This window comes from Nelusetta ayraudi, unplaced genomic scaffold (genome assembly GCF_046127955.1).
Source record: "Nelusetta ayraudi isolate G7.1 ecotype Tasmania unplaced genomic scaffold, CSIRO-AGI_Nayr_v1 ptg000019l, whole genome shotgun sequence".
Classification (NCBI taxonomy): Eukaryota; Metazoa; Chordata; class Actinopteri; order Tetraodontiformes; family Monacanthidae; genus Nelusetta; species Nelusetta ayraudi.
Window position 1 is genome coordinate 2683135 of NW_027466069.1, and position 14210 is coordinate 2697344.

At 50.0% G+C, this 14210-nt stretch overlaps 1 protein-coding gene across 3 annotated transcripts in view; it reads right to left on the reverse strand.

Annotated features, from left to right (window-relative positions):
* Window positions 1–14210, reverse strand: part of znf385a (zinc finger protein 385A) — a 63641-nt gene that overhangs the window by 11493 nt on the left and 37938 nt on the right. For 2 of the 3 annotated variants that reach the window (XM_076026287.1, XM_076026288.1), the window contains exons 3-4: window positions 7691–7801; window positions 728–911 (exon numbers count right to left, since the gene is read on the reverse strand). In XM_076026287.1, the coding sequence (XP_075882402.1) occupies window positions 728–911; window positions 7691–7801 (295 nt within the window). Of the gene's footprint in view, window positions 1–727; window positions 912–7690; window positions 7802–12127; window positions 12407–14210 lie in introns of those variants that run through there. The other variant, XM_076026289.1, reaches the window with a different exon arrangement.

A 14210-nucleotide genomic window follows, 5' to 3' on the forward strand; every position in this document is an offset into this window, starting at 1 on the left:
CACTCAGCGCGGACGGGAACATGTGACCTTTCGGCATTAGTCTCAGCTGTCCGCCACACCAGATCCATCAATACAGCCGTCAACCAAGAAATTCCCCGGCGATGGTGAATTTGATTTGAGTGTTTTATTTTCACTGTGCAAACTTCCTCTGTTTATGGAAACAATTTTTGCAAGGTCACCGTGGAGCTGCTGGAGGCCCGGCTGAATTTCTTGACCTCAAAACAAATGTGATGCACGTTCCCGGGAGAAAAGTTAGCAGCAGGTGAGAGTCCACCCGATTGGCTGCCACCTGGTTGCGGCTTGTGGAAACAACTCGGCTGAATTGTGGGAACAAAAGTTGATGAGTTGAACAGAACAAAAAGAGCAAAACTGCAAAGATCGAATGTGTTTTATTCGCTTGGTTAACATGTTCTATCTATCTATCTATCTATCTATCTATCTATCTATGCCGGCATGTGAAGCACTTGCTCGGTCTTTAAGGGGTTTGTAGGAACATGTTGTTGTCCATAAGCTCTGCTGCGCCAACATGAAGCCGCTCACATTAAAGGGCAATAAACTGCAAAGCTGCTGCGATTAGAGCGCCTATAACGCCCGCGCATACTTTCCACTTCGCCTCCCGACGAATCGTTAAGCCCGCCGTCGTGCGCTGAGCGCCGCTGTCATTGCAAAAGAAAAGAAAACAAACAAAAAAAACCCAACAACACATCTCTCTTGATGCTTCGCTCACCGCTCTTGCTGGACTCGCAGTCTGGCCCGGTGCCAGCAGCTCCACCCGGGGATGGGGAGGAGGCGGTGGCGGCGGCGGGCGCGGCGTGGGCCTTCTCCCCCTCCTGAGGGCGACTCTTGGAGGTCTCGATGCCTTTGACTCTACGGGCGTGGCGGTTGCCTTTGTAGTGAGCTTCTGCCTGGCTCTGCAGAGGGACAGGAGATAACAGCATGTTAATGCCGCGCCTCAGGTGCCAACAGGTGTATGAAGCATCGCGCGCACACACACGCACACACACGCACACACACGCACACACACGTACACACACGTACACACACGTACACACACACGCACACACACGCACACACACACACACGGGCACAGGCATGCGCGCCATGGCGGCAGCATGTCACTGGATATAGTGTGGAGGCCGGAGCCCCAGACGTCGGCCGGGTTATAGGCTGGTAGCCGGATGAATTACGAGCAGAGGAACAAAAAGATGCGGTGATGAATTGATGGACACATTCTTAGACCGCTTCGCCCCATTCGTCCCCTAAGTCGTCTTATTGGGAGGTTTAGGCTTTGACAATGCGTAATCATGAAAACAAACAGCTGCTCTTATCTCTCGCCGTCTAAAACCCTCGACTCCAGACCTCCAGCGCTCGGCTCCGGCTTTTGTTGCTACGGCCTCGTTGACAGACGAGTTTGGGGTTTTTTGCCGGTTGGGCTGGGTGGGGGGGGGGGTCAACCCGCATAACACCGTGCTCACTTCTGACACATGCTGCACACAATCGCGTTATTACAGCACATATCACCAATGTGCGGCTCACGCAGCAGAGTGTAAATATTGTGCCTCACTAAAAAAGGGGAGCCGCGGTCCCGGAACTTAATTAGCTGCCTTAGCCCAGGGCGCTGGGGTCAGAATGCACTTAACATGACATGAAATGACAAAACGGGGATGCGGTCTCAGCGGGCTGCGGGGGTTTTGCTTTTTTATTTGTTTTTTGTTTTTTTTCAAAGGCTTCATATCGTTCTGCATTCCAGCGATTTAAAAAAAGAAAGAAAAGAAAGGCGCAGGGATCCATTGTGCCGTTAATCTCCCGACAAAATCCCGGCGACTTGGCTAGCTTGCTCGGAGAGTAAACAACAAGAGGTGAGTCATCTGTCAGAAGAACGGCGGCCCGTCTCCCTGCTCCTCGCTGTCTGTTTGCCCGTCTGTGCAGAGAGGTATGTGAGCGGGTGACAAAGCGGCGGGCGAGATGCGGCGTCGCTGCTATACTGAGCCGTCGCCAAGCCTGTCCGCCTCGTAGGAGGTGGAGTAGGGGGGGGTTAAAAAGCGAAAAAAATAGGCCGCATCTGCAGGCTTAGCCGGGTGAATGTCGGGGCGTCGCCGTGCCTGTAAATCAGCTCGATGAGTCGCAAATGTGATTCCACAGCAAACAACACGGTTTTAATGCAAACAACAACAACAAAAACACATAAGGAGGATCCTGCACACCATCTCAGTCAACCAGCTTTCCTAGGCTGCGTTCAGACTGCAGGCGAATCTGATTCAAATCAGATTCATTCTCAAATCTAATTTTGAGGGCTGACTGTCCACACTGTTTTTTTACCAAGTGTCCAAATGGGATCTGGCTCTGTTCAGACTGGGCCACATTATTGATTCATCTGACAGGTTGCGTAGCGTGTAGTGTGTGACGTCATATAATTGCGACAGCGGCACTTGTTGCGATACATGCCCTGGAGCTTGGCTTGAATGGAGCTACTGTATCTCCCCACAGACTGATGAGGCAATGAGTTTCCCCCTCTGTCAAGTCCTGTCAAGGGACTGCTGTTTTCTACTGCTTCTGTCTGTCTGCTCCATTACGTTACAGCTCCGCAACTGGAATCTGCGCTCTCTGGTCAGGCGCATTGGGTCTTGCGTCTTGTAGAGCGACGTCACGGACAGTCAAAACCAATCGGTGTGTTTGGAGCCGTTCCGACTGAGATGCATCTGTCCAAATGCCATTTAAAACTACCTCCCAAAGGTGGTTTCATTTTGGGTGAATTCCAATTCCTGTGGTGTAACATTTTTTTTTTTTTTACTTTACGAGGTTTGTCAGCCGGACCGGTGGTCCCGGCTTCACGTTACTTGTATACCTCGTTGTGTAGCGAAGGAGGACTTCTTCCTTTTTCGCCGTCTTTTTCTTTTTCTCCTTCTTCTTTGTCGTTGTCCTCTTCTTGACAGACTGGACGTAGCTTTGGCGTAAGGCCGCCCCCTGCAGTCTGAAGACGTAACTGCACTTAAGGGGTGTCCCATTTCTAAGCCCTTACACTTATTTTTGAGGGCCAAGATTGAGGGCCAAAGATTGAGGGTTAAGGGCGAGGGTCGAGATTGAGGAGTTAAGGGAGGAATTGGAATTGGCCCAAAGTTTTGTGAATATCGGATTCATGTGATTTGTGACTGTTGAGACTACAAAAGAGCCATCCGGTTTCAATCTGGATGGGCTAAAAAAACAGATTTTGGCTGGCAGTCTGAACGCGGCTCTAGTAGGCAGAGCAGACGTTTGATTTCATGGCAGCGCTGGCTGGCTGGCTGGCTCTCTGACTGGTTGGGATAATCTTTATTAACAGGGGACCAATAGCGGAGATGATTATTAAGTAGGTAAATTGCATCTGTGCGCCCGAGGGAGCGATATGGTTGGGGAGAGAGAGGCTGACAGCTGCCGCAGGTGCTGAAAGGATCTGAGGATTCGAGCGCGGCGGCTCCGGCCGCAGCGGCTCAGGGGTGCGGACAGAGCGGATCGGCCGAGCGGGCCAGCGAGTGAGTCATGATTGAATGTTTTCTGCTGCCGCAGGCACGGCTGGCGGTATCCAGGACGTGAGCTGTCGTGTTCAGCCAGGGTGTGTGCGTGTGCGTATGTTTGTTTGTGTGTGTTTACACGATCAAATGTTTCTTGTAAGTCGCATCAAGAAAAACGCTGCTCCAAATATAGCCGACCCGCAGCGAGCCGTCGCCCGTCCAAAGGGTCTGAAGGAGCTGCTGCAGCTACGCTAGCTAGGCCGGCGGCTCAAGGTGGGGCGTGTGTGTGTATGCGTATTAGTGGATGTAAGATGGATGTGATCGCACAGATAAAAGGAGGAATGAGGGAAGAGGGGAACGGGCCAACTGGCAGCCCAGGCTCTCCTCTCCCAACCATCTCCTCTCCTGGCAGGCCGAGCCGAGCGGGTTCCCGGGCTGAGGGCAGCAAAAAGACAACAAAAGGGGAGCGAAAAAGACAAACAATTCCCCCTGCCAGAAAGCTCCAAGACAACGAGGGCGGGCGGTGCAGACAATCCCGACTCGAGAGGAGGGGAGGAGAAGAAAGAGACAGACGCAAACAGGACAGACAGGCACACGCAAAAAGAAAAACACTTTAGCCCAGAGACAAAAAGCTGCTGCTGCTGCTGCCGCCAACTGTGTTTGATTATGCAGGGGGTCCAAGCATAGCAGACGCTCTCCTGCAAGGCTATCACTTGGGCTGAGGATTCAGCGCCAGATGAGACAAAAATGGGAAATAGGGAGTTAAAGGCAAGCAAAAGCAACAGCCAGACTCAGAGGAGATGAGAAACAGGAAATGGGGAGAATCGAGGTGGGCAGAGGGAGGATGGAGGAGGGAGGGAGAGGGGAGGGGGGAGGAGTTGGCCTGTGACGCTGCCCAATGCAGCGTGACGGAGGCCGTGATGTCACCAATGCAGCACGCCGCCAAGGTTATTCTGCATTAGGGTTGCGCGTTCAGCGGCGGCACAATGCAATGCAGCGGACGATGCTGCCCCCCACTCCTCCACCCCGCCCATCCCTCCCTTCGAGTCGTCTCTCCTCTCCTCTGCATCTTTCCCAGGATGCACTGGGTGCCGTCAGAGCCAGACGCTAATCCGTGCCCTTGACGAATGCATCTTATAATAAGTAGTGGCAGGCAATTTTAGGCATTTCCACACTGTAAATAATGCAGCATGCAGGGAGGGAGAAAGATTGGGGGGGCACAGAGAGAGAGAGAGAGAGAGAAAAGAGGGGGTAGGCACGTGGAGGAAGATCAAACAGCACAGAAGAGTGATGGCAAAATGATGCGTGAAATGGGAGGGTGGGGGTCAGGGGGAGGGAGCGAAGGATTCTTTGAAGACGGAGAAAAAGAAAAGGAAAGAAAGAAACGCTGCTCCCGAAGACGACGCGGATGGCAGCGAGCGAGCAGGCGTCTGCGACCTGACAAAGTGGGAGTGGGACAGTCAGCTGACAGACGGAGGAGGAGGAGGAACACAGAGGAACGCGGAGGAACGTCAACATCAGAGGGAAGATTGACGCTTTTTGTTGTTTCTGTTGTCCCAGATCAAAGAGGAGAGACCCCCCGACGTGGGCAACGGAAGGTACCGAGGAGCAGCCTGGTAATTCCCACCCTGTTATTTTCAAGCAAAACACAGACGCGCTACTAAAGGGAAGCGTGTGGGTGAGGTTGTCAACCAAAATGCAAAATGAAATAAATAAGTAAATGTGACATAAGCTTCGGTGTGAATGTCAGATTCTCCCTCCGCGCACTGCAGGCCTTAAGCCGGCTTCGCAGGAGTCGGAACCGATTTGGTGCAAAAACTTGAGGTCAGAGTCAGACTATTCTTTTTTTTTTAGGCGAGTATATAATCCCCTTTGCACTCGCTAGACGGCACTTTTAGAAGAGGAGACAGACTTTCCCGCATACGCTCGCATGATGATCGACTGCGACAGGAAAACAAATCAGGAGGGAAATCAGCGGAAATCAAAAGTCTGTTTCTGTTTTCGTTTGTTTTTTGTTTTTATCACAGAAGTCCAGTGTGTGATTGGAAACGTCATACACATTTTATATCCAAGATTCCATGATTGAGGGGCAAGAAAAGTAAACAAAAAACCACCCATACAAAGGTAAATAGAGCCTCCGAGTGACTCAGGACCCCCTGAACATTCAGGTAGGGGGTAAATTGGGGTCCTATTGGTCCTTCATACCATTCTGTGCGTGAGGCCAGAGGAACATGAGTAAGAATGTAAAGGCTGCCAGCTCCAGATGGTTCACAAACGCTGATAAGACAGTGGGGAGGCGGGACATCCTGTCCCAGAAGGCAAACATTAGCAATATGGACTTTTGTAACTTTAATCCTCTTAATTCCCGGCCGCTTCGTCCCACCATATGTTTATTAAACACAGCTCGTCTCCCCTGTAAGAAGCCACTTTTCCCAGCGCTGGCGGCCCGGCTCGGAATACTTCATCATGTAAACATTTTCACTTCCTGTGCCTGCGCGGAGTGGAGGACTCCGCTCTGCAGATTACAGCCCTGCAGCTGCACCCCCGACCGCATGGAAACCATGATTGTAGACCTGAGGGGTATATATAGCAGCGCGCGGCCCGCCACCGACTTCTCCGCCGCCGCCGAGGCCGAAGCTTCGCAGCCAAATTACAGCCCTGGGAGCACCGGTACTTTGGCTCTGACGTCGTCTTTTCTTTTTGCAGAACAGAAAAGATAAAAGACACGCACTAAATAAACACGTGCAATTCTTTTATTATTATTTTTTCCTGCTCATTTGCAACCTTGCCTGCAACACGCCCCATAGGCATGACGTGCCATTAAAGTGCCATTATGGCCTTGGATCTAATCTACACCATATGGACTGGCGGGGGAGGGGGGGTGAAACTGCAGCTAAAATTAATAGTTAGACTTCCACCAAAACATTTTCTTTTTTTCTTTTTTTTTTACATGTGCTCCAGTTTACCATAAATAATAATAATTCTTACCCTTCAACAACCTCTTGTGAAATCAACCTTGCACATGTTCTTGAGACCGTAACAAGTCTTTAGATGTGTGGATGGACGGGTGGGGGTGACGTGGTTGGGTGGAAGTGGGGAGGGGAGGGGAGGGGAGGGGGGATCTAAAAAAAAAAAAGGAGGATAAAAATGCCTTTTCTCCTTCCTTTCCTCTCGCATTTCTGCAGCTGTTTCCAAGAGCTCTGTGCAGCAGCGGCGGCAGCCGTTAATGCCTCCTCTGGCTCGAAACTGTGACTGCAACAAAATTCCAACGGGGTCACAACTGACAAAACACAGCCTGAGCAAATGCACCACATCCTCTGTGTCAATAACCGGCTGGTAGGGAGAGAAAACGGGACGGGAAGCGCTCCAGCGCATTCCTGGAGGAAAGTGCGCACGAGGACGAGCGACGTATGCGCATAAACGGCAAGATACGGCATGTTTACTGACACATGGTCAAAGAGAGGCTTCGTGGAGGGGGGTGATACTTGCCAGCAGGTCCACCTCCCCTCCCTCCACCCACCACCACCCATTTATCCGTATAATCCACATTTTAAGATCGTTGCTTTTTCATCCCAAACTCCAGCAGCGCAGCCTCGCACGATCAATTTTTCAAAGCGCTCTGCAGTAAACGGCACATTTAGCCCTCTGTTTGCAGCCTTCTGCGGACAGACTTGGTTTTGGATTCCTCTAAAAGAAGGCGAGGGAGCCCACACTTTGTAGGGAGAGCATGGGTCTTAGCGATGTCACAAAGGGCTGCATTCAGAGCTACACACTTCTGGAGTGGTGAGTCGACTCACTAAGTCAGAAAAGACAAACACAGAAAGAGTCTAAACAAAAAACAAACCACATTGCCAAAAATATAGGACAACACACTTAAACTACTTAGTCGTGTGTTTACAGCTACCTGTAAAAACGTAATCTTCTTGTTAAGACTGAGACTGTGATGGTCCTCCCATGTATTTACAAGGCAATAAACATAGCAGAGGAAAGAGCACCTGGGAGTCTGGGGGTGCTTTCACTAACCTAGCAGACACTTTTATAAAGAGTAGTTCCACTTGTGACCTGCAGATTTCTGTCACACACTTCCCAAAAGGTTGGTGGGCTTTCGCCTTGTATCTGTGGAGCTGGCTAACATCCCGCAGACACGTGCTGTTCCGTCCGAACACATTCTTTTCCGGCGTTAACCCGGCAGGCTGCTGTACCTCGGAGTTGAATCGGATCTGGCAGACGTTACAGGAGATGACCGGCCGCTTGGTCTTGATCAGCGGCACTCCAAAGGTGTGGTTTATGACCGCCTTCTGCACCGGGTCCATCTGTTGGGGAAACGACAGCGGGAGGGGGGAAATCCGTTAGTTGTAAATCTGCGTAAGTCAGCGACAATCACAACAACGAGAGTTGAAGCCCTGACGCCAAAACCAGCCAAGCTGGCCAGCCATCGGGGAGCGACGAGGAGCGAAAGTACTACGCTGAGTGCGTCGGCGCTCGAGCCCCACAGATGGTTGGAAGCGTTGCGTGCACACATCGTTTCTGGCGAGGAGTTCAAACCCAAACAGCCCAAATGAACAAGTACACAAACAAGAGCGGCGCCGTGTTTACTCCTCTGCAAACAGTGGGCGCTGTCGACGGCATGTTGCTACAACCGGCGCACCTGTTGCATTGCACCAAAGCCCCCCCCCCCGCGCTCGCCATCCCGAGCACCTTGGTAGCGGCGCGAGTGCTAATTGTTCCAGCTGGAATGCCCGTCGCTAACGTCAGGCTAAGCGCCCTCGTATAAATTTAACGCACTTTCTTTAGCAGCTCGGAACCCCGGCGTGTTGACGGCTAAGTCCCACTTAAACTTTGTCGCCCAGACACAAAAGACTCCGGGCTGGGAAGGATCTTTAAAAAAGGGCTTCGTGCACAATTATGCATCCGCGTCTGAGGCTGAATTTATCCGGAGATCACGGACAGTTGTGCTTTAGCATTACGCTGGAGCCACGGCTGCAGCGAAGGGCAGGCATACATACAGAGAGAGAGAAACCCAAAACAAGTCCTGGCTTGAGAGATGACACCATGTACTTTAAATTTGCATGAAAGTGAAGAAATGAGCTGCTCCAAGAGCAAGATGCCAAAGACGAGAACAGTTTTTTTTTTATTCCTTTAAGAGCCAAACTTGAGATTACTCAGTTTCAATTCAGCTAATCACCGAGCTTTCCCTGAAGGTATCTTGCACCGAGAGCTGCAGGATCATCTGACACATAAATTGCTCAATATTTCATCCCCAGAGGAGGAAAGGAAGGGAAAAGAGCAGTAGAGAAGAAGAAGAAGAAGAAGAAGAAGAAGGGAGCCGTCACATAATTGAAGAATTTTCTGCACGGCCTTCGTTACTTGGCAACTCCTAAAGAAACAGGCAAAACACAGAGAATGAAAAGGAGAAAGGGAGAGAAGAAAAAAACTGGGTGTAGACCTGAAACATTTAGCTGGGCGACTCAAAAAAAACAACAAAAAAAAGAACACCACGCCATCTGGATGAGGGAGAATGGGTGAGGGAGTGGGAGAAGAAGATGAATTGGGGCCGACAGACTGTGGCAGGCTGGGTGGGGGTCGTGGGTGGGAGGTGGGGGGTGGGAAAGGCTCCAAAAAAAGAGAGAAGGGAGAGAGAGAGAGAGAGAGAGAGAGAGAGAGAGAGAGAGAGCGAGAGAGCGAGAGAGCGAGAGAGAGAGGCCTCTGGCCGTTCATCCTCAAACTGCACATTCTTATCTCATTTGGCTGTCATTTCCAAACTCCTCTTTTTCCACGAAGCCCCTTGTTTCTCATCACAGCTGATTAAAAAAAGACCAGTGGATGGAGGGGCAACTTAAAGGTCCCTTATTACAGCCAGTTTCTGGTCAGTGTGCTTTGATCCTGGGCTCCAGTGAAGGTAGACTGGCGTAGTTACTTTTGACTCCACACATCTAAGTGAAACGGCACCGTTAGCCCTCTGTTTGCACCGTGCAGAAATTTTGTTTGCTCTGTCGCTGCTAAAATTGATGTTTTGCTGTATCTTTTATGTTTGGAAGGAGATATTGGATATATGTGTGTTTCTGGAAAGTGACACAAACAACAGAGCAGTCCCATCAGTGGAAGATTAGCTTGAAGAAATGAGAAAGGCTGAGAGAGATACCAGTGCTGGAAGAAGTGCGTGTCTCATGACGCTTTTTGCTTTCCGCAAAATGGAGTAAAGGATGAACTTTTCCTCAACTCTGGCGGAGTTCGCAGACGCATGTTGTTGTTGGGAAATGTTGTAAAGTGAATTTCCTGCACGATAACTTACAACTGTAAGCAAGCACGTACCGTCGCAAAGACAGAAATATGTGCGAAACCACACGCAGTCAAACTGGGAAATTCACATTCCAGCTTATTTCTTGCTGCTGATCTTCAGCTTCCCGCCTGACGTTACCTCAAGCCTGTTCGGAGGAAATTCAGCGTGCTGCGGTTGCATGGTTTTGTGGAGCAGCTGGCCGTGTGACTGCCTCTGCGGGGATGTCAGGATACGTGGGTAGTCCCTGCTCTGGCTGCTCTCGCTGCTCTGGCTCACATCATGCCTCTGCGAACAGCTTCACAAGCGGCGAACAGCCCCCCCTCCCCCACCCCTCTCTGCTGTTCTGGGTGTGGGTCAGCCGACATCCATCCTCGCCCAGCACATTCAGCTATTAGAAACACAGTCCAGCTGCCAACGAGGCTTTTTGGACGGACCCCTCTTGCCCCGACGCTCCCTCCAAAACACAGCCTCATGAAATCGGAGCGGCGCTACGTGATGTAACCTGGGAGGGGATTTTCCAAAGTCAGTCTGCTTTGACTGTTTCTGAGAAACGCCATGATTGCGTTTCGCGTTGGCGGCGCTCCGTAAATGAACAAATCGTGACTAAATTGATTTCATCGCCTGGAATGAAACAAGTAAACAGCGTTGTTCATTTTGGAAACTTTTTGTGTAACGGCGCTTGGCAGATGCAGGTAAACAACGCGCGAGCGTCATTTAGTGGCTCCGTCCACAAAATGAGCGAGTCACGGAGGTGCCCCGGAGGTAAAATATGAGATTTAATGGCGTACCTCCAAAAACACTTTGGACAGCTTATTGCCATAGTTACCGTCCAGTAAAAACACAGCACTGTCTGCTCCGTGGTAATTATCCCGGGCTCAGTACTCCAGTCACGTTCCTGTTGCAACAAGTGGTGCAGGGAGACACTCGTTGCATTTCCATTTCACACTTTATTGAGTTATATTTCTGTGAAAAAATGATTCCCAACTAATTAAAAAAAAACGCTGGCTTCTCCTCTTTTGTTTCGTTTTTCTCTTTTTAAATCCACTGCCAGCTGAAGGTGCTGAGCAGCTGTTGCTGCTGCTACAAAGGCCCGTGTTTTGCTGTTTTCACAGGTGTTCCAGTGGACCGTTTGAACCTCTGCCCGTTCCGCTCTTTGAGATTTTCATAATTAAATTAGAAGGCACATGAACGCAGCTCGTCTTTGCTACAAGAGCGCCTCAGTTTCAGTGAGCAAATCTTCATATAGAGACGATCAGAAGATGTACAGCCATCAAGTGCCACCAAGACACTGCCATCCAAGCCGGATGCTGCTGTGCAGCTGCTGCAACGGAGGCCTGACGCTGCAAGTCAGCGACAGATTCGGTTGCAACTCCTTGAAGTGAACGGCGAGAGCCACATCCTATCTGCAAGCTGTTGGGTTTCCTCTGTCTTCTGTGAAGCAACGCAGGGCAGAATGACAAGATGACCTCACTGCTGCAGGTGCTTCATGCGCCGAGTGGCTGGAGATCAGAAGTGTTTTTGAAGATGTCGGGTTGGAAAATGTGACAACTGACCACCAGCGACTCGCTGATATCAGACTGTGTCTTTTTCCTTTTTCTGCTTTTGAATACTTCAGCACAAAGGATGAATTGAATAATTGATGATCTGGCTCACTGAAGAGGAACTGGAGTTCTCATCACATTATTTTAACATTTTTACTCTGAATTAAGTACTTTGAGAAAAGAAAAAAGAAAAAGATTTTTTGCTATTCCCCATTTAGCCTCAGATGAGTTAAAATGCAATTACGTCTCAGACAAGGAAATAAACCCCGAATGACGGCAGAATTAAATACAGTTTCTTAACTTTCTTGGTTACATTTTCCTGATTACACAACATTAAGGGCTGCGTTGCCAGCTGCACACTTAAGGGGCCATCGTTAGCGCTTGCATCTGTTTGCCCACAGAACAGTTTCTCCCTCTGAGGGCAAACAGCGTGCGCCTAATTTCTCTTGACTCCTTCTTCTGCTCCCCTCTTTTGTCCAGCCAGCCCTCCTGCCTCTCTTCCTGCTGCGCTCAATCACTCCACTTCAGCAAAGAAAACAAAAAAAGCCAACAACTTTCAAGCAGGGTTCACTTCCAAAAAAACAACGCACGCACTGCACTGTGGACTCCCAGTGGGGCCGCTCCAGCAGTAACGGGAAAAGAAAAACATAATTTAAAAAAAAAAAAAGAGCCTGTGTGCCCAGTGCCAGATAGAAACAGCCTTCCTTTGAAGCGCCAAGTTCAGTTTGGCGCTTTCAAGTTGTGGCCAGATTACTGGAGCGGCTGGGCGAAGGGAGTGTGGGGGGGAGGGGTATAAAGCCAGCGCTGAGGCTACTCACCCTCTTCTCCTCCGTGTCTGCAGGGGTCTGCTGCTGCATCACGGGTCCCCCTGTGTGCATGCTGCTGCTGCTGCAGGCCGAGGGGTCTGCGTGGGTCTCGGCATGTGTGAGCCTGACAGTCGGGGCACCTTCCTCACTCATTCAGCCTCTTAGGTGGTTGCCACAGCTCAAAGGAATCTCTCTCTCTTTCTCTCTCTCTCTCTCTCTCTCTCTCTCGCCTAGTAGTGATGCATTGCCGGCAAAATTGCACGTTGCCTCGTCCAGCCTTGGCAGGGTGAGTCTCTGAAAAGAGGAGCCCTTGTGGTGCGAGGATGGTCTCAAACCTTTTCAATCCTCTGCTGTCTTCTCACTCCTCTTTTCGTCGCGCACACACACATCACCCCGCAAGTGCCGGCGCCTCTCGGCTCAGCCTCCCTCTCCTGTCTCTTCTGAAGTCACTCTTCTCCCGCTATCCCCCCCAACGCCGCTTCCCTCTCTTTTCTCCTCCCCCTTTTTTTTCACTTTCCCTGCCCCTTCTCTCTCTCTCTATCTCCCTCCCCCGTCCCTGCGCCGCACTCGATCCGTCCAGATGCACTCAGGATTGTGTGACCAGCTCTGGTCCCACTCAAACTCTCCCTCCCATTTCTTACTACGCTGAACCCCCCCCCCGAGTTCACACATCGTGAAGTTCCGTCATCGGCCGCTGGAACTCTTGCCCTCGTCCTGCTGGAGAGCCATCCGGAAACAATACACTCCCATTCTTTGTCTCTCTTCTTCTTTTTTTTGGTTCATACCACAGAGCTTTCAAATCATTTGAGACTCTTTGAGGCAAACATTCTCAACAGGGTCAGTCCCAAATGTGTTCCAAAGTGGCTATAATACATGCAACTTTAGATCTGTACACTCCTGCAGAGCACTTGCAAGATAGCTACCCAAGGTTCTGGAATTCTGGCATGATTGATGATCTCAAATGCAGCATATTTAGCGCTTTGTTTAAAAAAAAAAAAGTTTTGTTTTAGCTGCCTGTTGGATCGTCCATGTGCTCCATGGGGGCAATAAACAGTGTAGGCTCAGATGGGGCTAATAAATGCCTAGTGTTGGGGTCTTATTGCTATCTCTGGTATTGGGAAAGTATCTGTGCCCCCTGTGACATCACAAACAGAATTGTGTGTTTTATTCTGGAGACTACATTGTGATGAGAAGATACCAGTGGATATTGACTTGACACATAAAAACGAAAAAAAAAAAAAAAAAAACACTTCTGCAGGAATGCTCCTCAGGGGGCAAGTTCAATACAAAGATGAGAGGCGTAACCGCAGCCGGTGACACTCCACAGGTCTGCGTGCAGCATTGCGTGATTAGACGTCTCCGGAGAAAAATCCCTGACTTTGCGGCCCAGAGAGAAAAAGTTCCACATCAGAGAGGACGGAGCAGCGGCTCGGAGGTGCACTGCCGCGCGCCTTCGTCGGGAGCAGCTGCCTCAGATAAATAATTCAGCCTCGTCACTGTCAAGAGGAACATCCGACGAGACAGGCAGGTGCAGGACAAATCGCATTAGAAGACCATTAAAGCTGTATATGGCTTTAGGAGAGCCCGTTTCTCCAGCACGGGGGCTAATAACCCTCGATGCGAGCCTCATTAGGACTCAACTAACTCAGCACATGCGACTTGTGGAGGGGAGAATGAAAGAATAACTTTCTACCAGCTTATGGCCGGGGTCATTCCAATTTTATTGCCGCCAAAGTGCTGCCACTTCGTTCTGGTGTTTTCATGTTCGTTACTGCAGAGCCGTGCAGGGAAGAAGGTCGACATGTAAAACAAATAATGATATAAAACGAATGCTAATATTTCTCTATTGATCATTTCAGTGATTTTTCTCTACAGAGTTGATTATTATTTCACGTGACCATGGCACACATCTTCAGTCTTATTGGTGTGACAGGTGGAAGAAAATCAGAGTATCTCTGCCTCACTGAAGGGGGCGTATGAGAGCCCACGCATCGGTTAAACGCTCGTTTTGCAGTATTTGGCCAGTTTGCAAAATGTTTTTACGTTGATGTGACTTTGCAGGCTCATCGCATAGTCATTATTAGGATGAGTCAGT